We start from the raw sequence: 25622 nt of genomic DNA on the forward strand, positions 1-25622 counted from the left end.
GTCCTAATATGGAACCTTGAGCGACCCCCGCGGTGATCTGTCGCGTCACTTGTCCTTCGGTCGTTTCGTACGTCAGCCGTCTGTTCCGAAGGTAGTCTTCAACAATCCGGAGCAAGTAAGGCGGGACCCCGAAGTCGCCTCTCAGCGACCCTAGGATATCCACTCACCTGGCCGAGTTGAAGGCGTTCTTAACGTCAAGTGTCACCAGCAGCGCAACGGGTCGCGCAGCCTGGCTATGTCTGTCTGTTGACCGGAACGAGTCAACGACCTCTTGAATCGCTCCAATCGTTGATCGACCCCTCCGGAAGCCGTACTGCTGGTCCGAGAGGCCTCCGCCGTCCTGTATCGCGTCCGTGAGTTCTGATCGTAGAAGCTGCTCGACAGTTTCCCTGTCGTGTCCAGTAAGCTCAGCGGCCGGTAGGCCGACGGCGTGCTGGGGTCACCCTTACCCTTTGGGATAAGGACCAGATTCGCTACCTTCCACCGGTCGCTGAATGTCCCTGTCGTGAGATACGTGTTGTAGAGGTCGAGATATATCTCCGGCCTCAAACTCGCCATCAGCCGAAGAACCTCCGCCGGTATCCCGTCCGGTCCTGGCGCCTTACCCCTTTTCATTGCTCTGGTCGCTCTGACGAGCTCCTCGGCGGTGAAGACGGGGGGCACCGCAGTCTTGTCGTCGTTCGTCGCGTCCGTACGCGTCGGGTGCGTCGGGAACAGTCCGTCGAAGACCCGTCGTGCGGTTTCAGCATCCTTGAGTTCTGGCGGGATCCGGGCCCCCAGCCCACCGGTCACAATCTTGTAACCGGCACCCCAGGGGTCGCAGTCCAGCTCCTTGCAGAGCTTCTTCCAGCAACGCGTCTTGCTGTCTCTGATGGCGTACGTCAGTCGTTTTCGCTCCGTCTTGTACTCGGCCTGAAGGGTTTCCCTGTCGGGTCTCCCTCCAGCCCTCGTAACCCGTCGTCGTTTTGCCAGGCAACTCTTCCGCAGCTCGGCTATCTCGTTTGTCCACCAGTATTGTGGTGGTCTGTTGCGTCCGTACTGTCGTTTTGGCATTGTGCTGTCGCACAGCCACGTCGTCAGTTTGGCCGTCTCGTCTACTAGTCTTTCCGCCCTTTGCCGGCCAGTCAGCTCTTGGGGGACGTCGGTAATCGGGGCCGGCGCTGCAGCCAGCTCCGCTGAGAACTTCGGTACGTCGAGTTTGTCTACGTTCCACCACGGGGGGTGCTGGATCCTCATCCGTGTCGTCCTTGTCTCTCCTGCCACTTCGAAGGCGATATACTGATGATCGCTGACCGTGTAGCCCTCGAACACCCGCCACCGCCCTATCCGTGGCAGGATTCTGTCCGTCGTCATTGTTACGTCCGGGATGGAGTCTCCAAATCCCGGCCGTCTGTACGTTGGCACGTCTCCTGTGTTTGCCACCACTAGGTCCAGCCTTGCGGCCATCTCCAGCAGCAGCCGTCCGCGTCTGTTCGTTACCGTCATGCTCCACTCGACCGCCCTCGCGTTGAGGTCCCCCGCGACCACGAGGTCCCCGGACAGGTCCCTGAGTCCGTCCTCAAGGAGCGCAACCTTTCCCGGAACTCCGCCGCGGCGCAGTTTGGGGTCAGGTAGACGCTGACGTAAGTGACAGCGCTCACCCTAGCCCAGACGTAGTCATCCCCGAGCGGTTATCCGGGCTCGGGCAGCGCCCCTCACCCAGATAGCTGCTGTCTTGGTCGCGTTCGTAATCCAATCCTGCGTTTGTCGCACCCTGTACGGCTCGCACAGGATCAGAATGTCGGCGTCGCGTTCGTCTGCTGTCTGTGGTGGTAGCATGTCTGCTGTCCTACTGCGGTTCAGGTTGCCCTGAACTATCCTGTCCGTCTTCCGGCCTGCTTCTTGCACTCCTCCAGCGCAACCCGGTACACCGCGCACCTCCCAGAGCCCGCAAGATGCGCCGCATCGCCGTGTCCCGCCTCGGCGCACAGTGGGCAGGCCGGTCTGTTCTTACAGTCCGTGGCGTAATGTCCTGTCTCGCCACTTTTCCTGCAGCACTTCATCCGGTCTGTATTTTCACATTTTGCCTTCGTGTGCCCGTATCCCGGGCACTTGTGGCATTTCGTCACCGTCATTCGTGGTCAGACGCGGCACCCCACCCATCCAATCCCGATCCGTCCCCGGCCGAGCAGCACTCTGGCTTCCTGCGACTCAAGGTCGCATACGGCCATAAACTGCTCCGCCCGGTTCGGGCCGAAGATGTGGACCCCAAAGTCCGCGTCTCGTCCCGTCTCTCGTCGCAATGCCTGTATCACGCCATTTCTGGTCGTGACACAGTCAAGATCCATGATCTCTAGTTGCAGCCTGGAGGTCCCGGTCCTGACGTTGCCTGCGTCGCCGACTGCGTCCTGCAGGACGCGTCGGAAGTCGTCTCGTCCGTTGTCGTCTGTCTTCATCTTCAGAAGACACAGACCATTCTTCGTCCTCCTGAAAGTCGTCACTTTTAACGTGACTCTTCGCAGGGTCGACCGTGGTCCGTATCCTCCTCACGATGTCGGAGTACGTCATGTCGTTCCCAGGTTTGACAAGCACCGCCGTCCCCCAGTGTTTGGGAGCCGCTCTGCGCCCCTCAGCCCTGGCCGTCGTGTCCGTTGTCGCGTTCGTCCCGTCCGTCCGCGTCTTCCGTTTCTTTCTTTCCTTTCTTTTTCTGGTCACTGTCTGCCAGTCAGCGACCGGTTCCGCAACCGTTGCCCTCTTCTGAGAGGATTCCGGAGTGGTTCCAGTCGCCTCCCGTTTCCGTTCAGTCCGCGGAGTGTTTCGTGTCCGTTGTTCAGTCTCAACGTCCGTCTCCGTCGTCTCGTTGTCCGTCTTGTGGTCCTTCGTGGCTGCTTTAGCGCGCCTGTTAAGCGCAACGTCGGCAGCCTCGAGGATGGTCTTTATGCCTAGTTTAACGGACATATTCATGTTTTTTTGGATGGCCGCTGCCTCGGCCATCCTTGTCGCTGTACTGTGAATCAGTAACAATACGTCCGTCAGGTCCATATCGTCCGTGATTCGTGTCTTCGTGCCGATCGTGGATACAGCGGAAGCGGCAACTCGCTCCGCTGCCCGTGCTCGACACGCTGTCCGTCTTGTCTCGTCGTTGGTGTCCCAGTGTCGTCCTGTCCGCTGTCCCAGATTTCGTGTCCGCTGTCTTTGTTGCCGTCTTTGTCACCTAGTCTTTGCACAATTTGCGGCCCTCAGAATCCATGCCGCTGCCATGGGCCACCGGGGCTTTCACCCGATCGGAACCCAGGGTGGATTTCCCCTGTGCTGGGGCTATCACCTGAGGTATAACGTTGTTACCCTCGTGCATCTCCATAAACGTACCTCCATGCTACGGGTCTCTCGGGGGCGCGACTCCCCGTACCGCGCCGGAACATAGCACGGCCCCTGAGGTCGCCTCGGGGCCCTTCCGTCGGGCTTGTGCCGACTTCCGTCCCCTCCGACTTACGAGGAAACCCCGGAGTCGTCACTTCCCGAGCAAACCAGGTTTTTACGCCCAATCCGCCTCCTGAGGCCGCCTCGGGGGCCATTTGTTGGGCCTGTGCCAACTTCAGTCCCCCTTGACTTACTCGATGTACGCGGGGTCGTCACGTCCCGGACGAGGATTTAACCCCCCCGCCACCTGCGGTAATCATTAATATTATCGTTATCATTATCATTATCATTATCATTATCATTATCATTACCGTCACCGTCACCGTCACCGTCACCGTTACAGTTACCGTTACCGATTTTTTTTTTTTATTATCGCTGGAAAAATGCCCTATGCACACCCCGAGGCTCCGCGCAAAGACCCTCGGGGTAGTGTGGGACTCGCACTCACTAAAAAACCAGCGGCCACCCTGGTGCGGGTAAGGGACTCCCCGGAACAGCTCGGGGCATATCTTCAGGGAGCCCCCGGGCACTAATACGCGGCTGCGTGTCCTGCCTGTTGGGGCTTGCGCTTCCCCTTCCCCCTTCCCACTAGCTGTTATGGCTCTCTTCCTTGTGGGTTACCTCCTCCTAACAGCGCTGTGGCTGGCGCTTCGTGAGGCGAAGCCGCCCAGTGCCGAGGGCGATTCCCACTCTGCGTCCTCTAGGACCAGGACTACTCTCGCGGAGGTCGGGGCAAGACGGCGCGGCGTCGCGCTCCAGTCACCGTCCCAGGGGGTTGGGGCCGATGATGAAGAGAAGGTATTGAGCGGAGAGGTCCTAGCCCTAACTGAGAGCCTACTACATCCTACTCTGTCCTACTCTGGCACCACCTATGCGCCTCCCCCGGCCCGCCCCGAGGGACGGAGCGGAGCCCGGCCAGCACCCGACCCCGCCAACCCGTTCGGGTCCTCACATGTCCGAGCTACCCGTTCGGCCCGTGTAGCCTGCGCTACCGGGTCCCATTCCCTTCGCGCTGCGGGGCCTGTTGCCGCGCTCTCTCCTCAAGTTCTTTCGCGGCGATCACCCGTTCCGCGAAGCGGGCCACCGCCGCATATCCCTCCCCTGAGCTCGTCATTGCCCGCATCAACCCGGCCAGGGTCAGTCCACCGCCCACACTGAGCACGTTTCCACCGTGTAGCTAGACGTGTCCGCGGCCCCTCCACAGTGCTGGCAGTCCGGCCGTTCCGCCCCCCCTATCCTGTGCAGGAAGTCGGCGAAACAACCGTGGCCCGTCAGTATCTGAGTTAATCGGAAGGTCAGCATTCCGTGACCCTTGCCGTGCCACCCATCCCAGTTATCCGCGATCGCCGCTCTTAACCTCCCGCTGGGAAGGTCGGGACCCTCCAGGGACCTCCTCCAACGTTCGCGGGCAGCCAGGAGTTCTCTCGCCCTGACAGTCCTTGCTTCGTCAGTAGAGCAGGATCCCGTCGTCGCTAGCGTCTCCCGCATCCAGCCGTATGCTCGGTGATAGGCACCAGCCACCAGGTGTAGCGGCGTCGTTCGGGCCAGCATTGTGACAGACACAAAGGACGCCGTCCGGTATGTCGCGACCACCCTCGTGCAGATCCTTCTCTGGTGCTTTTCCATGGCACGTTGTATGGGCTTTGACGTTTGCGCCACGTCCCCCCATACCAGGGCCCCGTACAGAATGGCCGCGAACAGGGTCCCGGCGTACAGTCGCCGCTTCGCCTCCGACGGCCCCCTGAGGTTCGGCATCAGTCGCGATAGGGCCCTCGTGATGCCCCCGATCTTCACTTCCATGGCCGCGAAATGCTCCCGGAATGTGAGACCGGAGTCCAGCCATATCCCAAGATATTTCATGGACTCCGCCAGTGGGATCCTCTCCGAACCCACCCTCAAGTCCGGGATGTGTTCTACCGTCCCTTTTCCTGCGCGGCCGAAGAGGACCGCCTCCGTCTTGTTGGCCGATATCTTGAGCCCAAGGCCCGATATGCAACGGCATACCCTCGCCACCATTACGTTGGCCAGGGCCGCCGCTGATGCTGGGTCCGCCGCGGAGCTCAAGACCAGGGTGTCGTCTGCGTAGTATACCACTGCGGTGTCTGGCTCCGCTCCAACCCGCAAGACCTCGTCGAACGACAGGATCCACAGCAGAGGACCTAGGACAGACCCTTGTGGAACTCCGGCTCTCACCGCCAGGCTTCTCAGTCCCCCGCCCTCCGTTGTGTACTCGACGTACCTGTGGGAGAGATAATCGTTAATAATTTGCCGCATGTACGCGGGTACCCCCCTTGTCGCGAGCGCGTTTCTGATAACAGACCATGGGAGGCTACTGAACGCGTTGGCTATATCCAAAGATACAGCCACCGCGCAGCCTCCCGTCCTTGTAGCGCCCTCGACGAACTCGCGCACCCTGACTAGCGTATCGATTGTTGACCGCCCTTTCCGGAAGCCATATTGCTCGTCCGACAGCCGGGCCCGGGGGTTCTCTTCCATCCAGTTCCCCAGTCGAGAAACCAGAACCCTCTCGAAGGCCTTCCCGAGTTCGCCCAAAAGGCATATAGGCCTGACCTTTTGAAGAGATCCGCCGGACGTGCCTCCTTTGGGGATCAGCACTAGGCGGGCCCTCGTCCAGGATCGTGGGACGTGCCCCTCCCGTAGACGCGCCGTGAATGTCCGTGCGAGCAGCGTAGTCATCCCCTCGGGGACTCCTGCCCACGCGGCTCCTCTAATGCCGTCTGGTCCCGGGGCGGTGTTTCGCCCGCTCCCCTTCTTGATCGCGGACCGTACTTCGTCGACCGTGACCGCCCATCCCTCGTTTCAGCTTCGGTCTACCTGGCTCTCTGGCTCGCTGCCCTCTCCTCTTGGGAATATTGCTGTGAGGAGCCTCCCCAGGGTCTCGCTGTCGAGGGTTTCCGTCAGCCCCCTCGAGGCGGTGCGGAGCCTGCCCAGCACCAGCTTGTAGGGTAGGCCCCATGGGTCCGATTCCACGGAGCCCACGAGGTCTTCCCAGGCCTTGGCCTTCGCTGCTCTTATGCTGTCCCGCAGCCTCCGCTTACTGGTCCGCTACTCAGCCTCTCTGTCGTCGTGGGGGCCGCTGGCTGCTCTCCTGTCCCTGGTGAGGCGCCTCCTTGCTGCCACGCAGCGCCTACGCTGTTCGGCCAGGTCCTCGCTCCACCAGTACGTGGTCCTCCTATAGCCCTTGGTTCGAGCTCTGGGAGCGGCCGCGTCGCGGGCCTGCATCATGGTCCTCTCCACCCATGCAGCGAGGCCGGCCGACGTAGTCTGGTCCTCGCCCGTTGGTCCCTATGCCAGACAAGTGCCTAGGGATTCCCCGAAGCGTTCTACATTGAATCTGCGCCAGTTCCACCGTGCGTGTCCAGACCCGTCCCCAGATTTTACGTGCCGAAGGCCCTGTATCTCATACGTTATATAAAGGTGGTCCGAGAGCGTCTCCCTCTCCGTGAGGACTCGCCATTGCTGCACCGTCGGCGTCAGGCTCGGCGTCGACCACGTCAGGTCAACGACTGATGATCCCTGCGCCCTGACACACGTTGCCGTACTCCCATCGTTGTGCAGGCTTACTTCACACGACGCCGCCCATCTCTCCAAGAGCTCCCCCCTGCGGTTGCTCCCCGCTGGGTCCCATGTCGGTGAGCGGGCATTGAAGTCGCCACCCACCAGTACCCCCCTGCCGCCGTCGCCTGCTGACCGGACCACCCGCACTAGGTCGTCCATAAATCCCTCGAATGCTTGCATGGGGACGTTGGGGGATATGTAGCCAGATACGACTGCTATGTTTCCGCATCTGGCCGCTACATACCCCCTTCCCCTCTCCAGTAGGGAGCACCGTGGTGCATCGCCCTCCGTCTTCCAGCATATGGCCGCCAGGCCGTCCTCGCTGCCCAGCCAGTTGTCTGCGCCCGGGATGGAGTGTGGCTCGGATATGAGACACACATCCACCCCCTCTTCTAACGCAAACTGGCTCAGCAGGTCCTGAGCCCCCCGGCTATGGTTCAGGTTGCTCTGCAGGAAGAGCCTGGCCATCTACGATGTCCCTGGCTGCGGGCCCCCGACCCCGTTCACTGACCGATGCGCAGCGTCCTGATCCCATCCTGTGGGCGCTGTTCTTCCCTTTGCTGTCGCGCACCGTGCATTTCGGGGTGGATGTGCAGCCTCTCGTCTGGTGTCCCTCGCTGCGAAACCTGAAACACGCACGCCCGCGCGCTGCCGGTGCGTTGCACGCGGTGCCTATGTGTCCAAAACCCCAGCACCTGTAGCATTGACGGGGCCGCGCCTCCAGTAGCTCGACCCTGGCTATGGTCCAGCCTATTTTAATCCTACCCTTTGCCGCCACGGTTGTGGCTGCCCTTAGAGGGCACTGCACCCAAGCGCTGAAGAGCCCGCTAGCCGTTCTCCGAGGAGGGCCTACTCGGATCTCCTGTGAACCGCATCCTCCCTGCTTCGCTAGGGTGCGGGCCAGCTCCTCTGTCGTCACCGAGTCGTCCAGCCCTTGTACCCTCAGCTCACCCTTGGTTGACGGTCGCGTCACCTGGACCGCGTCGCCGTATTTTTCCCCGATTACATCGGAGAGTCGCTCCGCCAGGGCGTCCGCCTTCTTCGCGTTCTCGGGTCCGGGTATTTCTATGAGCACCCCGCCATTGGCTGCTCGCCGAACCCTGGTCCCCCCTATGTCCAGCTCTTCCAGCTAGATCTTGCCGCGGGCAAATTGCAGGATTTCTGCGTAGGGGGCGCTCTCCCCTCTGCATTTGATCGCGACCGCCGCGGTTCTCGGAGCCTTGCGGGTGGCTCCGGGCGGTTTGTTCGCACCTGGTTGCGCCTAGGTCGACGGTAGGACCCTTGGCCTAGCCTTCGTTGCCAACCTGCTGTAATTTGCCCCTCCTGGGGGGTTCCCCTTAGTCAATCTCTCCTCCTTCTTCTTCTTTCCCTTCGCCGCCGCGCCGCTTCTTCCCACTTCGACCCAGGCGTCGTCGCCTACCTCCATTGGGGAGCTTGCCGCGCCTGGGGCTTTTTCTATGGGTTCTGCGGTATCTCGGGCCGCGCTAGGTACCGCGTGCGCCCTGTTGGGCGGTCCGAGGCCCACACCTCTTTCCCTTACGGCATCCGGGGTGGCCGCGGTGTGGCTTGGATTTCCCCCGTCTCTTGTGCTGCGCAGCATGCGGGAGATCCGGCTGACCTCCTCTCGCACTTGCCTGAGGGCCGCGGTTTGCCTGGCCAGCTCTTCATTCCTGGCCCTGTCCTCTTCCGGGACCAGGTATAGTTCGGATTCAGTGAGTCGGAATCCGAGTTCCGAGGTGCCGGTCGACGTCGCTGTCGGCTGACCCTCGCTGGTTTCCCCCGCCGTGTTTACCGCCGCCGCCTGGATGTCGAGCGACAGCGCTGTTGGGGGTATCCCCCTGGTGACCCTCGCGTAGGTGTCCACTGCGGGGTTTTGGCCCCTGCCCAGGCTCTCCCTAGGGCTGCCCGGTACTCCTCGAGCCTCTTCTGGAGCTTCTCCCTCTCCCTTAGTCCATCCCGGACCTGGGTCTCCAGCTTCCTTTTCTCCTCCCGTAGCTCTGCGGGACGGGCTGCCATTTCTGCTCTGCCGGTAAGGGTGAGCAGAGCTTCTTTCGCCCAGCCCACTCTCTTTTTTATTTCGCTGCTCAGTCTGCCGTTCATTGACTTGCATTTCATCCTGATGCCGTCAATTTCTTCCATCCACTCCCTGATATGGGCTCCCAGATCTGCCGCGGTCATGTACCTGTACTCGACGGGGCCTATCTCCTTCGGAACATCTTTTGGGGAGCTCGTCACCACACCGGTGGCCTTTTTCCTGGCCTTCATGGTAGTAGGGAGGGCTTTTGCCATTCCCGGACGCTGGCTTTGGGTACTTTCCTCGGATCCCGTGTCATCGGTATCTGAGTCCCTTACTGCGTAGGCCCCTTTATTGAGGACAACGCGCCTCTTCTTGTCTTTAGGGCGTGTACCTGTGTTCTTCTTCTGCTGGCCCTCTCCACTCTCTTTGGCTGGAAGCATGGCTCTCGCCTCTCCAGTCCCGCTTTTTGTGGCTCCCGTTCTGCCCCCCCGCGTACTTCCCGGCCTGTGCGGCAGGGTCGGCTCCTCTTCGTCCAAGGGACTCGCGGCTCCTGGTGGGGTGAGCTCACTTCCCTTTCTCTTGCTCCCCTGCTGGCACTGCGGCTGCGGGAGTTGCTTATCAGCACGTGCCATTGGCGTTATCTCCTCCTTCTCGTCCTTCCCGGTGGCCTTAGTCACAGGTACGTCTCTTAAGCTGGAATAACCACTTCATCAAAATCGAAAATGACCTATATAGGTATTTAGTGCTCTTTAGTTGCTAATTTGTTCCCCAAATTTTGATTTTGTTGCTCCAGTGATTTCGCCGAAATTGAGGGCGATGTCAAGTTTAAAAAAAGTTGGCAAAGCCAGGCAAACGGATGACGGAATATTAACGAAAAAATTATGAGAATTGGTTGCTAATTAGTTGCTCAAACAATACACTCATTTCGAACTGAAAGAATCAACCCCTGCTCCGGAAACCACCCCCAAGTCGTCACGTACAAACAATACGCTTGAAATGTAATTGAATGTACTGTACATTTCGTTTCCAACTAATAAATCACGGAATCACGTGAATTTGTCGTATCACCGATTTTGTTGCTCAACCCCCAACGACCGAAACTCACCCCCATGCCAACGACGCTACACAGAAATGACAGAACGCGCGGATATAAAAATTCGTTGAAAATTGATTTCAGATCCGCGAATTAGTTGCTCTCGATGTACCGTATCACCGATTTTGTTGCTCAACCCCCAACACCCGAAACTCACCCCCATGCCAACGACGCTACACAGAAATGACAGAACGCGCGGATATAAAAATTCGTTGAAAATTGATTTCAGATCCGCGAATTAGTTGCTCTCGATGTACCGTATCACCGATTTTGTTGCTCAACCCCCAACACCCGAAACTCACCCCCATGCCAACGACGCTACACAGAAATGACAGAACGCGCGGATATAAAAATTCGTTGAAAATTGATTTCAGATCCGCAAATTAGTTGCTCTCGATGTACCGTATCACCGATTTTGTTGCTCAACCCCCAACACCCGAAACTCACCCCCATGCCAACGACGCTACACAGAAATGACAGAACGCGCGGATATAAAAATTCGTTGAAAATTGATTTCAGATCCGCGAATTAGTTGCTCTCGATGTACCGTATCACTGATTTTGTTGCTCAACCCCCAACACCCGAAACGCACCCCCATGCCAACTACGTACAGAAAAGTGATGGAACGCACGTTTTCCATTGATATGCTGTTATTAGGATTCTGCCGTTCCACCCCTTATTCATTAAAATCACCCCTTTGTCAACTTATCTTGATAAAAATTAGTGTTTTACGTGTCAAAGTTGCTGGACTCTATATCCAATGTCCAAAGTTAACGCTGCTGATGAGATTGCCATGATCGGAGAATGAGCTCGCCCACGAGTCTTATCCACGTTTCAACTCGGCTTTCCAATCCAACTATTCGTGCTGTGATAATGTGTCGAGTTAAATAGTTTTCAGTGCCTGTAGAACGCCCAATATTATTTTATTCTCCCAATGTGATTCCTCGTGGCTTGACAGGCGTTCATGTCTATGGTATGTTAATGACATGTGTCGGTTGTTCCGCGATTATTTCAACAGCATTTCATTTCACCTCTCGTCTCATTTGTTCATTTGTAGAGGATTTTGTAGTCTTTCTACACCTTTAGAGGACGGTAACACCCATATACGGGGGCAACGCATAATCGACACTTTACCCATAACAGTTTCAACATATAAGATACCTTTTTTATGCATTTTCTAAAGGAGACCAAGAATCCGAAATCCCTGTCCTCTAAACTTATTACCTCCGCTCTCGTATCAATTTCCCAAAGAGGTACTGATATAATATGTCGTATACAAATATCTGAAAAAAGTCTCATTTTACGCAACAAGAATGCCAGAAGATGTATTCCTGTGATTTAATTACCACTTATTGCAGGTATACATATCCTTGCATCATTTTCACTCAAAACAAAAGATTTTTTAACAATAAATAATTAATATAAACTGAAACTTGGATAAAGATGAGATTTGTATATAGTGAAACCTCGTTTATACGATTCGCACTTGTACGTTTTTCTCGTTTATACGTAACATTCATTTGGCCCCGGCGGTTTCCGCATATAAACCATGTAGAAAGATTTCATTTCTACGTTTCTCGTTTATACGTTTTTCACACTTATACGAATACTTATTCGGTTCCCGAACGGTATTTTCTATTCACTTATACGTCATTATGACAGCTGATTTTCTGATGGATACTCGCGTTACTGTATTTCATTATCCTACCGCTAGATGGCTGAGCCTAATGTTTCGCTTCGCAACCGCTAGATGCCGCGGCTTACAATTTATGCGTATTCGCGTATAAGTTGTCTCGAACAAGTTCTGGCGTGTTCTGGTGTGTAGTGTCACCCAATATCGTGGTACGTCATGGCAAATCCAGCAGGGGGGAGGAAAAGAAAAGCAATATCGCTGCAGAAGAAGCTGGAAATTTTAGAGGAAGTACATGATAACCCACAAGAACCGAAGATCAGTGTTGCAAAGCGGCTCGGTCTTCCATATTCAACACTGATGACAATTATCGCCAATTCGGCAGACATTAGGTCAAGTACGTCTAAGGCAGGACCTTTAGGCGAGAAAAGAACACGAACTCAAGAGGGCCGATTTTCAGACTTGGACAAAGCATTGCTCACATGGTTCCAACAAAAACGGGCCGCGAACATACCCGTTAGTGGTCCAATGCTGCAAGAGCAAGCTTTAATTTTTGCAAAAAAATTAAATGTAACTGCTGACTTCAAAGCATCGGCTGGCTGGGTGTTCAAATTTAAAAAACGTTGCGGCATAACCGGCAGAAGTGTTTGCGGGGAAGCTAACAGTGTCGACGAGGCTACTGTAGAGCAGTGGAAGAACATCGATTTGCCTCGAATCATAAAGAACTACGATCTCCGAGATATTTACAACACCGATGAGACAGGTCTGTTTTTCAATCTCCTACCATCTAAAACATTGGCTGAAAAAGGAGACCCCTGTCACGGAGGGAAACAGAGTGAACAGAGACTGACGGTGCTTCTAACAGCGAATGCAGATGGCTCCGATAAACTTCGTCCCTTGGTCATCGGGAAATCACAGAAGCCGCGTTGTTTTAAAGGCGTAAAAAGCTTTCCTACAGAGTACGCAGCAAACAAAAAAGCATGGATGACTGGAGCATTATTTGAGTCGCAGTTAGATAAGCTGAATAACAGAATGCGTCGTGAGAAGAGGAAAGTCTTGTTGTTGCTTGACAACTGTGCCGCTCACCCCCCGGCACTCCGTTTTAGCAACATTGAACTGGCTTTTTTTCCGGCCAACTGTACAAGCCATCTGCAGCCCCTGGATTTAGGAATCATCGCTGCTTTGAAGGCCAAATACCGCAAGATGCTGGTACAGCGGGCAGTCGCGGCACTCGACGCGGGAGAAACGATGCCGAACTTGCATGTTCTGCAGGTGAGTTCGTGATGTTTGGAAATTTTCAACATAAGCACATAGGCCTATAAAATCGGTATTATGCATTCAAATAAGAATGTTTCCGACACGTGATGTTTAGGCAGTGTTTAAATCTTGGAATTTGTTTCTTGTCTATAGGCAATGCAACTGACCGGTATTGCATGGAACCAAGTACAGTCTGACACCATTGCCAAGTGCTTTCAAAATGCAGGAGTCGTAAAGGCGAATGATCTCGATGCCTCTTCTAACGAAGAGAATGAGCTTGAGGGTTTCGAAGAGCCCGGAGATTGGGCACAAGTGTGTGCTGGGCTTCAGTTCGAGGATTTCGTTCATTACGATGAAGACTTGAGTACATGCGCGGTACAGGATGACGATGACATTGTAACTGAAATTCTTGCGCAAGACTCAGACGGGGATTCGGACGAAATAGACGAAACTGTCAAAGAAGTCCCGGTGAAATTTTGTGAAGCTTTGTCGGCACTGGAAATTACAAAGCGATATATAATGTCCAAGGTTATCGATGGTAAAGGCATGCAACTCGTCAGTGACTACGAACGTTTCATGTACGATTGCTCGTTGGCAGAAAAGAAACAAGCCACCATTGACAGCTTCTTCAAACCTCAATAACTGAATCAGCTTTCCTTATCTGACTTTTGTTCCTATTTTACTGTGATTGTTTTTAATCCGTACTTAAGACTAAATAATATATATGATACATAGACAAATGTAAGAAATGTGCAATATGTACAATACAAATACATATTACTGATTAATTGCGGCGAGTTTCGTTCATTCAATAATGTGTGTGGGTGTATGATTCTAACCTCGAAATGTACCTTGATTTTCTTCGGAACATACAAAATTGGGTTATATGTATATTCCAAAATTCGAAATTTCACTTGTACGATATTCTCACTTATACGTAATTTTTAGCGTACCCCTTGAAATACGTATAAGTGGGGTTTCACTGTAACTGTTTATGTCATGAAAAACAAGAAAATCCAAATATCATTCAAGGCCGAGTAAAAATGGGTCACGTATTGTAATTCAGTCTCAGGTAACCCTGTAATGTTTTTTTTTTTTTTTTTATGCAATAACGGAATAACACACATATTTCTGAAAATCTCAGAACTTGTAATTTATATTGATGACTTGGAATTATGTCCAAGTCGACCGATTTTGAGACCTATCTGGACTGGACTATTTTGATTTCCATTAGAAATGGAATTAAAAATAATATTAAACGCAGCAAATTGAATCTTTACTTTCGCTTTTATTCTAAATGTACGAGGAAAGACCGGCTTTACTTGACTAATATCGCTAGAAGACTGAGGGCTATTCTAGACCCCTTAGCGCCTTGAGGGGCCCGCGGGCCTCATTTTTCGGCCGCAAAAGCAGCGTGATACTTGAGAAAGTGCAAATAACCCATACATCGCGTAAAGAGTTCTCTGTTTATGTTTATATTTCCTCTCCGGCACTTTCCACGTCGATTCGTTTTTGAACCCATGATCCGAAGGGGGACATGATTCTAGGTACTAGTAATTCAATAATCCAATAATTTTGATCGATACCACAAGGAATACCGTCGACATGTCGTACCGTGATATTAAATTCGATGTATGCAAAATATAACATCTCGCACTCGCCTCTCGTTTCATGCCTGCTTTGTTTTGACTGTGATATTTAATACAGGAGGTTGGATAGATTCAAGTGTGGCGGTGTTACAATGTATTCCAGCGTCTCCTTACTGATCTTTGCCGCCCAGTCTTAGTCAATGAAACCGGCGTTCTTTCGGCGTTTCTTATCCCCGCCGAACTAAATTAGCATTTCCCCTTAACTGCTGATTTTTTCCATATTCTCCTCCGCATCAGCTCCAGTATCTTTGAATCTCTTGTCGTGAATGCATCAGCTTTGATTTAACAATGAATCCAGCGCGTGGTCGACCCTCAAAAGTCAATCAGACAATAATCGTTGATATAATACTGGAGCACGGGGACGAAATATTGTTGCCGAATAAAAAAGTGGTTGGAAAATCTAAACCAATATGGGATTTAATATCATGTAAACTTGATAATAATATAACCTCAAGGTCGTTGTATGTATTTGTTACGTGCAACAGATATGGAGTCAGAGACAAACTTTTACAGAGATATTCGAAGGATTCGAATATTGACGTACCGGCGAGCGATAGCGTCCACAGCGATATTGTTTTTGATTCCTCATCTATTTGCGAGGCATCTTTGGAAGAACAAGATCCTCAGTGTCTAAGTTTCACAATTCCGGTTTTGCGATCCAATTTCGAAGACTTAGTTACTGATCGATTGTACAAACGTACAGACAAAAAAAATAGAGGTTATCGCCAGCAAAAGGTGCTGAAACCGGGTAAATGGCAAGAAATGATTACCCACAGAATTTGGGATGCAACTCGCATTAAATGTGGTTTTAATTTCCAAAATCACTTTCTGTCTGGTGATGCGAAGTCTGGCTCCATAAACGGTACGTATTATTTCTTTATTATTACAACAAATTATGTTCACCTACCAATAGAAATACGGAAGTACCGAGATTGATATGCTAATATTTCGGAAAAAATGTGTTGAATCATGTTATAATTATTATTCGAGCGATATAATTCCTACAGTAGAAACGTACCTATCTTCATTCCATCAGAATTGTTAAGTTAGCAACCGAACGCCGCAGGCCAGAACCGAATGAGGACAATTAGTCTCTGAGGTAGCTACGTGCACCGTGCGTCTTGTACATACATCTACTCGTCCACCAAAGTTTTTCCCACATATTTCGAGCTGCTAAACCGAAGGAGAAATAACTTGAGATTTCAGTGAGACAATAATTTTCCGAGTTGAATTAATTTAAGTAAATCCATGTAATTCAACTTAATTTTGTTCATTTAATTTTTTTTTTTTTTAATTCAACCTAGTTTATTTCAATTCATGAATATCAACCTTTTCTCGATAATAATCTATTCTAATTCAAGTGAGTTTAAGAAAATTTTAAATTATTCTCTTGTATTTCCTGTTCATTTGCATTGTTTCTTACTTTCTTTCATTCAACTTAATTTCCTTAATTCATCTTAATTCACTTCAATTCAGGAGTTTTAATTTTTTCTCGATAATTCACTTCCATTTAAGTGAATTTGAAAGAATTTAAATTCATTCTTTTGTATTTCCTGTGATTCAAAATATGTATATTTGTTTTAATTCAACTCGACTTCTTATTTCAACTTATTTTTTTTTCTCTGTAAGGAGATAATTCAGTATGGTTTATTTGCTAGTAGATTTTTGTATTTTTTATTATTCTTGAGAATTATAAAAATCGATTGTGCTCCATTATCGTATTTCCGACATTAAAATTTGTTTCTACTGGATGAGAAATTTTCCCGTACAACGAAACCGAAAATTTTTTCTCAAATTTATCAAAAGAAACATGAATTACGTAATCAAGTGTATTATCCATTGTATGTTTTGGAATCGTTTTCTTTGGATGTACAGGTATGTGCAATTGCGGAAGTAAACTTCGCTGTGTCATACGAGATGTCGATGAAAATGACAATAATATTTATTTCAATTGTACCGTGACAAAAGGGTTTGGTACGTGTGGTAAAAGGTACCTTCGAGCACCAATCAGAGAAGTAGTAGCCAAAGATTTGATGCACAAAGCCGTACACGTTTATCGGGCGGAAAAAGCAAACGACTTGATGTCAGAAGGGGATCCAGAACCACCGCACCTTTATTCGGCAACAGTTCTTGGTGTTGCAAAATATGAATATATCGCCAACAAATATTTGGATCGGGACCCATTGAAGGCAATTGCGGTTATGAAGGCTACTCATCTGAGGAATGTGGTCCACAACATCGGATACGACCCATTCCATGTTCATTACTGGACGAATTATCAAACGCAGAGCTTCAGAGCGAATTGTAATTGTTCCGTTGCAATTGATGCCACTGGAAGTATTATAAGAAAAATTGAGAAGCCGGAAAAAGCACACTGTAAACACATATTTTTATACCAGTGTGTAATTAACTGTGATGGAGAGCAGTTTTCAGTGTGTCAGATGATATCCGAGAGTCACCATACCAATGCGATTCAGTTCTGGCTTATGGAGTGGATCCGGTCTGGGGCTCCGATTCCTCGTGAGGTAGTAACAGATGCCAGTAGAGCTCTGTTAACTGCAGTAATACGTGCGTTTACAGCATGCAGCACAATTGAAAATTATGCCGATGCATGCAGATTTGATGAGCTGCCACCGTGTTACGTACGCATTGACGTCGCTCATTTTATAAAAACTTATTCCTCATTCCTAAAAGATATTCCTCAACGCATTAAAATCTTTTATCTTGCTGCAATCGGGAAGTTAGTAGTTGAACGAGATATCTGGGAAGCTCGAAGCATTGTGAAGAATATAATCCTGGTTTCGCGCTCTGAGACAGACGGTGGTTTAACTTGTGGACGGAGGTCGCAATGCGAGGAAGCAAAATCGGCTTTGAAAACATTGATCACTGAAGTGACTATAGATATTGGACAAGAGACTGTGCTTGGAAGATCGAATGAGACCAAAATGAGGTTAAGTAATTTGGTCGAGGGTGTAACAGTCGAAGTGCGTAGATTTTTTTTTTATCAAAATAATTACCGTCACGCAGAGTAGCTTCTTATTCACATTAAAAATTTAATTAGCTTTAATTTTACTAATCACCGACATATGTGTTGGTTTAAAACTTATTCGTACAATTCCATTAATTTTCCACGTTTTGTTGGTTCATAGTGCAATGATTTTTATCATGACGCTGCTGCTGTAGATGAAATTGTCATGAGTGATAACTCGGCGAACAGCTATTGGTTTACGTGGGCGGCAGAAATTGAAGTGGAAGTGAATGACGCTCTAAAAGAGGTTGGTGATCGTGAAAATGCTCACTATCTTCCGCGATTAGCAGACCGTCTTTTGAAAGACGTTAAATTGATCCCGCTCTGGTCAAACATTTTTCGTGATAAGTTTGGCTACGGCCGTGTACCGGCTTCCAGTGCTGCAGTAGAGGGAGAGTTTAATAAAATCAAGACCCACCTCTTAAAATATTGTGCAACGCCAATGCGGGCAGATGTCTTTTTGCAGAAGCACGTAGACTATATAAATGACCGTATTAAGATAGCTAGTTCTAAATTAGCTCGTAAAGATGATTCGTCAGTACCTAGACATCAAATAGAGGACATAATCAGGGACAGAGAAACACAATCCAAAATATATTCCGATCAATGTCGTGAGTTTTTAATTACATTTTTAATTTAACTACACGGTCGACTAGTTAGTTCTGTGATTAACGTATGTTTCAAAAAATTCAATCAAATTTCAATCCGTTTGTTGGAATATATTAATATTGTGAGTTTAATAACATTAGAATGATAAATTCAATTGAATTTCCTCCAAATATATGTATAAATCACAAAGATAGTTTAAACAAATTCAATTACCCAATCCAAGAGTAATCCGTAATTTTTTTTAATTTGCCATCATAAACGTTATTCCTCATTGAAATCATTGACACATTACAAAAGTGAGTTGAAATTAAAGTTTTTTCAAGTATACTGCAGAAACGTCATTGGTGATTGGGTTATTTTTAATGACAAATCATAAAAGTAATGAGTAATTTTATTTTTTTAATTAAAATTTTTTCAACATCGATTCAGGCGTGAAGGAGAAATCTAACAAAATTGAGGATATACCATCGACAGCGTCTAAGGCTTTAGAAAAAACAAATAGTCCCGATGTTGTTGAATTAGATTCATGTCCTGCATGTACCACTCATGGAAAGCCATCAGGTGCACACTTCTGTGTCATATGCGAAACATCAGTACATGCTCTACGCCAATGTTCTATCCCTGTGGAAAACAGCGAAGAAGGATATGGATAACGTCGACTTTGCGTTGCCTGCAGCCGTACGCGAAGCGTGCCGCAAATACTTGCAACACGTGAGGTAGAAGATTGGCGGGGCCATGGTAAAGCATCGGAAATGAAGTCACGAAAGGCGCGATATTTGGGCATGAGAGCAGATGAAGTCAGGGACAAGTTGTTGTTCGAAAAACACATCACGTTACCAATTATGAAAAACGGCAATTCAGGCACGCTACAGTCAGTTAAAATCGGAAACGAAAACATATGCCTCTATAATACGTGTGCTTTCGATAGTCTCCTCCAAATAATGTTGTCTGCGATCTGTGATTGGCCATTGTTGAGAGAAGCAGTAAGTAAAACATAGCTTTTTGTTTTGGTGATAATTTCGCTCACAATCAGTTAAAGTTCCGTGAATTTTTCATGACTTTTTCCGTCGACAAATTTAGAAGTCCCTGACCTTTTTTCACGAAACTTCGGTAATGTTGGGCAGCTGTTACGACTAAAACCTCCCGAAATTGTGCACCTTTGATATATGAATTTCAATTCAAAAACACATTGTATTGCTTCGATCTACACAAATAATCAGAAACTGTAAAATGCCATTTCCGAAAGTTATATTTGCTAAATTTACGAAGCATAGTTGACGTTTGAAAACACATTTAAAAAAAAAAAATACGTCTTTCCCTGACTTTTTCCGATAGACAAAATTCCCTAACCATTCTCAGTTTGCCCAGTTTTGTCGGTCGGTCAGCACCCTGTGTTATAAAGTGTAAATAGTTATACGCGGTTGAACCAAGAAAGAGAAAAGGCAATGAATCACTATCACTAAATATTTGCAACGAAAAAAAAGTCTGAGGGAAAATGCCTCATTGGCTGAATATATTGGATATCTAGTTTCACGAAAATTCTCATACGCAATTCTCGATATTTCGTTGTTTAAACATAATGTGTAACGGTTATCACAGATGACAGAATCGAAGGAAGGGAACCCTTTCATCAAGATGTGCTTCGATATTTTTGACAAAGGGCTAAGAGCTTACTCTTACAAATCACGAGCCGCGATATTGCTTGATCTTTTTAAGAAGGACAGTGACGTCATACGCGGTGGATGCCGCCTAATTGACTGCGCCACAAATGTTGGTTACTTGGCTGGTGTACTATTTAGAAGTATACCCAGCTATAGAGAAAGGTCACAATGTGATCATGGATGCCCAACTCGGGAGAAAACGTTGCCCATTATAACAATTCAACGAGCAACTCTATGTAATGGAGAAGAATTTGAAAATGTTATTCTGGACCAGGTTGGGCTCACTGGTCAAAAGAGATGTTCTTTAAGATCATGCTCCGGATGGGAAACAACAAAAATATTGGCATTAGGTGAAATTTTGCATACATAATTACCTACTTTAAACAAGTCATCGAGACAAATTGATCTTGCGAATGTCGTAAAAATATCGTTACGGCAAAGTAAAAAATGTTATTAGCAACTCAAGGAATGACGTAATACAATTTTATTTATTTATGGAGTTGAAGTTCGGAACATAAACGTACTCCAAGATAACGATACCAGTTTTAAAATTTTTATTTTGTGCCATTACAAAAAATATACGTTAGAGGAAAGAAAATGCTAATGAGTTTTGTCCAACTGTGGCCGGAAAATTTAGAATCTGTTATTGCTCTTTTCGATTATGCTTACTCTTCCTATACTTTCTTGTAACTATGACGATAATATGATCGTCTCAACAACAATTAGTGCCAAGGCCTTATTTAATTAGAAAAATACAATGAACCAAGCAAACTGATTTTGCGTTTCAATTGCCAGAAAACGCAGTGAGAAGTATAACTGACAACTCAAATCGCGCAGAATAGTTACTCATGTTATATTATTTTTTTGCGATTCCCACAATACCTAAACAGTTGTTGTAAGGATACCCATTCTAGAAGGTGGCCTGTTAGATTTCGACATTGATGTATACATCTCCAAATATCAAAGTTTACGTATCGCAAACGGAACAATGGGCTGAACAGACCTATTCTATACGCAAATTTAAACAAAAAACAGTTCAATGCATTTTCATTTGCCGCAGCAATAAAAAAATTGCATGAATTCTACGAATTTACTATTTCGTAATATACTATTTCGTAATATACTATTTCGTAGAATCCATCAGGGGCGGCGAAACCACTACGGTAGGTATGGAGAACTCCATACCTCGAAATTTAGTAGGCGTGGAATTCTACACCTCAGATATCAGCAGTTGCAAAAAATTTAATTGTTTTCAATTACTTGAAAATCAACGATGCTGCAAGATCGATGCAGAAGAGTAACTTTAAGTACATCGAAGTGAAATTAAAGTAGTTTATATAGGAAAGATTGAAAAGTTTGACGGTGTAATTTCATACTAGTCCAAAATAACCTCTTCCTCGCCTCCCCTCGGCGCACACACACCTACACTCAGTTCCACACCTCAGAAATATAAGTTCCGCCGCTTCTCGAATCCATGGTATTTCTTTATTTCTGTGTGAAATAAAAATGTATTGGAATGATTTTTTCTTGAGAATTGCGTATACAATGGGACTGTTGGGCCATTTTTCGCGTTTGAGACACGTGGATTTGGATGTTGAGAGATGTACGGTACGAGAACGTCGAAATCAACTAGTGTACCCCCTTCACTTTGATTTTCTACTACTAGAAGGAATGATAGTGTGTTTTGCATTAAGAGTGTGAAGATTTACACCCGGGTGCAATCAGCCGCATAATAGTTCAGCGGAGCCGGCACGAGCGCTCGGCATGATCGCACAAGGTTGTAAATCGTCACGCTCGTAATGCAGACAATTTTTTTGCTCTAAGTACACGAAAAATGGGATTCAACGAACAGTGTTATATGTCATATTTTCAAAGGCCATGATGATTTTTTCCCTGAGGTTAAATTACTCTAACGTTTATAACTTCAACCTCGAAAAATAAATCGTTATTTCACGATGTAAGAATTGTCTGGTATCTATGAACACGTGATTAAACATTATTAATACTCATTTTAACCTAGTCTAATTTCGTGTCTATGAATGCTTGATATACTGGTGTACATATTCTGAAATATGTTTTATGTTGTGGGATTTATGTGGATTGATTCAATCAATTTTTTCTGAACCATTCCTATATTGATGTTAAACGTTATGTCCAATTGTAGGTGAGCTTGTGCTATTCGAAGTATTCGATTTCGAAAATGACGATTGGCCAATAAAGCTTGGCCAAATACCCAAACGGTTTCTAAACCCTGTACCATCTCGATCGGAGACTTACGAACTGGTAGGTCTTGTTCATTACAAGGGCCCAGCAATCCGAACGCGTAGGGGAGAGTGGCCCAAAACGGGTAGGTCGCCTAAAGCGGGTAGGCCTTCGTTTGCTGCCGCATCGTGCGCATGCGCTTATATCGACGTGTGCCGTGAGTACTCGAACCCTCCCGAGTTTCATTTAGTCCCAACGGTCCACTGGCGGTGCAACATGGCGTAACCAGATAAATAACAAAATAATTGACGAATTTATTAAAAAAAACTAAAGGTATGTAATTCGTGACTAGTCAAAAACCAGCTTAATATTTATATTGCCAATATTACTAAATTATTTTAACACTATCCACCTGTAAGATTCCATGCTCATTCTGGGTTTTTTTAGTTTCTTATTTGAGGTTATTATTTTTCTAATAAAAATGTGCTTCCGGGCAAAGCGGGTAGGGCAAAGCGAGTATCAGCTGGGCAGATACCCGCTTTGCCCTGATACATTTTAAATTCTAATTTTTCTACATATTATTATAGATGGTTAATAAATATAAAAGGAAGACGACTCAAGCAGCTTGGTCCGAAGAAGCAATGAGAAGTGCGATGAAAGAATCCGAAACAACATCAGTTTCAGCTGCCGCAAAGAAGTACGGCATTCCCCTTGCAACGCTTCAAAGGCATCTGAAAAAATGAAGTTGTAGTAAAAATCTAGGGAGACATCGGAGAGTTTTCAATGATGCTCAAGAAGCAGAGTTACTTGAATACGTTTTTCAAGTTGATGATCTTTTTTATGGCTTGACTAAAAATGAATTTTTGAAACTTGTCTTTCAATATGCTGAAAAGAATAAGATCAATCATTCTTTTAAAGATGGCTGCGCCGGTAATGACTGGTACTTAGGTTTCAAAAAACGACATCCGACTTTAACTGTGAGGCAGCCAGAGCCAACATCAATTGCAAGAGCGCGAGGTTTTAATAAACCTCAAGTATACAGATTTTATGATTTGCTGGAACGTGAAATTGAGAAGCATGGCATTGATGCCACTAGAATATATAATATGGACGAAACTGGCGTACATGCATCAAGCAGCAAGCCTCCAAAAATTCTTTCAAGATCAGGAAAAAAGCAAGTAGGGGTTATTTCGAGTGCAGAAAGAGGCAAATTAACAACAGTCATTTGTTGTTGCAGCGCTGCTGGATCTTTTATACCTCCATATTTTATTTTTGGTCGCAAAAGAATGGTTGCTCGATTGTTAGATGGATCACCACCTGGTTCCGTGGCTACTTGTACAGATAACGGATGGATAAATGGGCCGAAATTCTTAGAGTGGCTCCATCATTTTGTTGAAAACACCCGTCCAACTCCTGACAAGAAAGTAATTTTAATTTTAGATAACCATGAATCTCATAAGTATGTTGAAGCTTTGGAATATGCCCGAGAAAATAACATAATTTTTGTGTCGCTGCCTCCTCATACAACTCATCGTATGCAACCTTTGGACCGTTGCGTTTACGGACCATTTAAAACATATTTTGAGCAAGAGATTTCTACTTTCCAACGTAATCATGTGGGTAGAATAATTTCTCAATACGATGTTGCTTCACTTGTTGGAAGAGCGTACTTAAAAGCAGCTACTGCGCAAAACGCTGTTCAAGGATTCAAATCGTCAGGAATATGGCCCACAGATCGGCATGTATTTACTGATGTCGACTTCTTGCCATCTAGTTTGACAGATAGACCTCAAGTTGATAGTACCGACGATGATGCATCAATGAGCCAGTATGATACGAATCGTCTTGATTCTAATGATTCAGATGCTACTAACTCTTCCTCTACTCAAAATGTAGAACAAAATTATTCTCAAACTTCTCGTATGAATACACGTCGCAGAAACATACAAACAATTAATACAAGCATCAACGTATCGATGGAAACATCCGAAACATCAGCATTAGGAACAAAAGCCTCATGTTCAACAGAAGATTCACTTCAATCAGAAAATGAAGGATTGCCGACTCATATAAAACCTTTTGAAATTCGACCGTTACCTAAACCTAGTCCGAATAAAACTAATCGTAAGCGCAAATGTCAGAGAGCTGAAGTTTTAACTAGTTCTCCAATCCTAAGTATGCAAGCTGAGAAGGAATCGAAGAAGAAATGTGTTAGTACAAAAGCTGCCGCTGCTGCTAAAAAAACGTTGAAAAAACATCCTTCTACAAGTCTAACAAATAAAACTAGAAAACAAAGAGCATCGAAAAAAAAGAATGAGAACGCATTTTTCTGTCTTGTCTGTGCTGAAGCTTATGAAGATCCACCGAAAGAGGAATGGATCCAGTGTGGAGACTGTCAAGAGTGGGCTCATGAAAATTGTACTAATTACTCAGGTAGAGGATCCTATTTTTGTGATTTATGCCATGAATAAGACTATAATTGGAGACTGATTAAAAATAAGTTAAAAATTTTAATTCGTTAAGTAAAACTTCCAAAGTTATATTTTATAATGACAGATAATAGTCTATGTTTTAATTATTTTTTATTTGTGTCCTTTGTTGACAAATATGCCAATTGAAATTAAGAATTTTCATGAGAAAATTAAAATTTAAGAAGTTATTTCTTATGGAAGATAATAGTCTAAAGACTTAATCATTTTTTTATTCGTATACTTTGTTGGCAAATATGTCAAATGAGATTTAAAATTTAAATAGGAAAATCATAGTTTATTTTTCTATAAGAACATTCAGCTAGTCTGATGATTTAGTCATTTCTTATTTTTTTATTTTACTACTAACAATACCAAATGTGACTTCAAATATTAATAAGATAAGTATAATTATAAGTTCAATTAAAGTTGCAATAGTAATCTTTAAGGAAATTAACATGTGCTCAGATTTGTAGAGGTTATTGTACTTACCCGCTTTGCCCGAACGGCTTACTCACTTTAGGCCCCCCTGTAGGGCAAAGCGAGTTTTTTAAGTGTTTTTAATTTTTGATAATAAAAAATTATTTTGAATAAAATCATGCAATATTCATTTTTTATTTTGAAGTTTATAATCCTCCCTAAAAAGTGAATCGATAATATTAATGATATCACCCCAAAAATCACTATTTTCGGATGTTTTCCGTTAACCTACCCGCTTTAGGCCACTCTCCCCTACGTCCGATGACGGAGAGAATAGCAGGCTCTTAGGCCATTACACGGCAGTTTCAAGACGTCGAGGAGAATCTTGGGTAGAATACGACGATACCCGTGAAAAGGATCTCCGATTAAAAGACATATTCAGTGTTAATCCAAAAATTTTAGTTTTTGTGCGACAAAGTAATAAATAAAACCCGTGTTGCAGATAAAAAAAAAATTTCTCGTTTAGATCTTCACGCATTTGATCATTCAGGGCATCTCAGAGTGCTAGTAAAATGGGCAAATTGTTTTGAATACATTTTCTGGATACAAT

At 46.8% G+C, this 25622-nt stretch overlaps 1 protein-coding gene and 1 long non-coding RNA gene across 2 annotated transcripts; one reads left to right on the plus strand and one right to left on the minus strand.

Moving 5' to 3' along the window:
- The first annotated feature begins 11937 nt into the window (after nucleotides 1–11937).
- On the plus strand, nucleotides 11938–13617 carry LOC124294768 (tigger transposable element-derived protein 6-like). The gene is made up of 2 exons (XM_046741739.1): nucleotides 11938–12990; nucleotides 13129–13617. The coding sequence occupies exons 1-2, from the start codon at nucleotides 11938–11940 to the stop codon at nucleotides 13615–13617; spliced, it is 1542 nt and encodes a 513-aa protein (XP_046597695.1).
- Nucleotides 13618–14164: 547 nt separating this feature from the next.
- On the minus strand, nucleotides 14165–25450 carry LOC124294486. Its single transcript, XR_006904363.1, has 3 exons — nucleotides 25385–25450; nucleotides 18916–18920; nucleotides 14165–14176 (listed from the first exon to the last, which is right to left on the minus strand). It is a non-coding gene; the product is annotated as an uncharacterized LOC124294486 (long non-coding RNA).
- Nucleotides 25451–25622: the final 172 nt, after the last annotated feature.

Source organism: Neodiprion lecontei, chromosome 5 (genome assembly GCF_021901455.1).
Source record: "Neodiprion lecontei isolate iyNeoLeco1 chromosome 5, iyNeoLeco1.1, whole genome shotgun sequence".
NCBI classification, from domain to species: domain Eukaryota; kingdom Metazoa; phylum Arthropoda; class Insecta; order Hymenoptera; family Diprionidae; genus Neodiprion; species Neodiprion lecontei.

Excerpts from the sequence above, each read along its gene's own strand:
- LOC124294768 (XM_046741739.1), top strand. The coding sequence starts at position 11,938 with ATGGCAAATCCAGCAGGGGGGAGGAAAAGAAAAGCAATATCGCTGCAG. Across the intron at positions 12,991-13,128 it reads CGAACTTGCATGTTCTGCAG|GCAATGCAACTGACCGGTAT; the intron begins GTGAGTTCGTGA and ends TCTTGTCTATAG.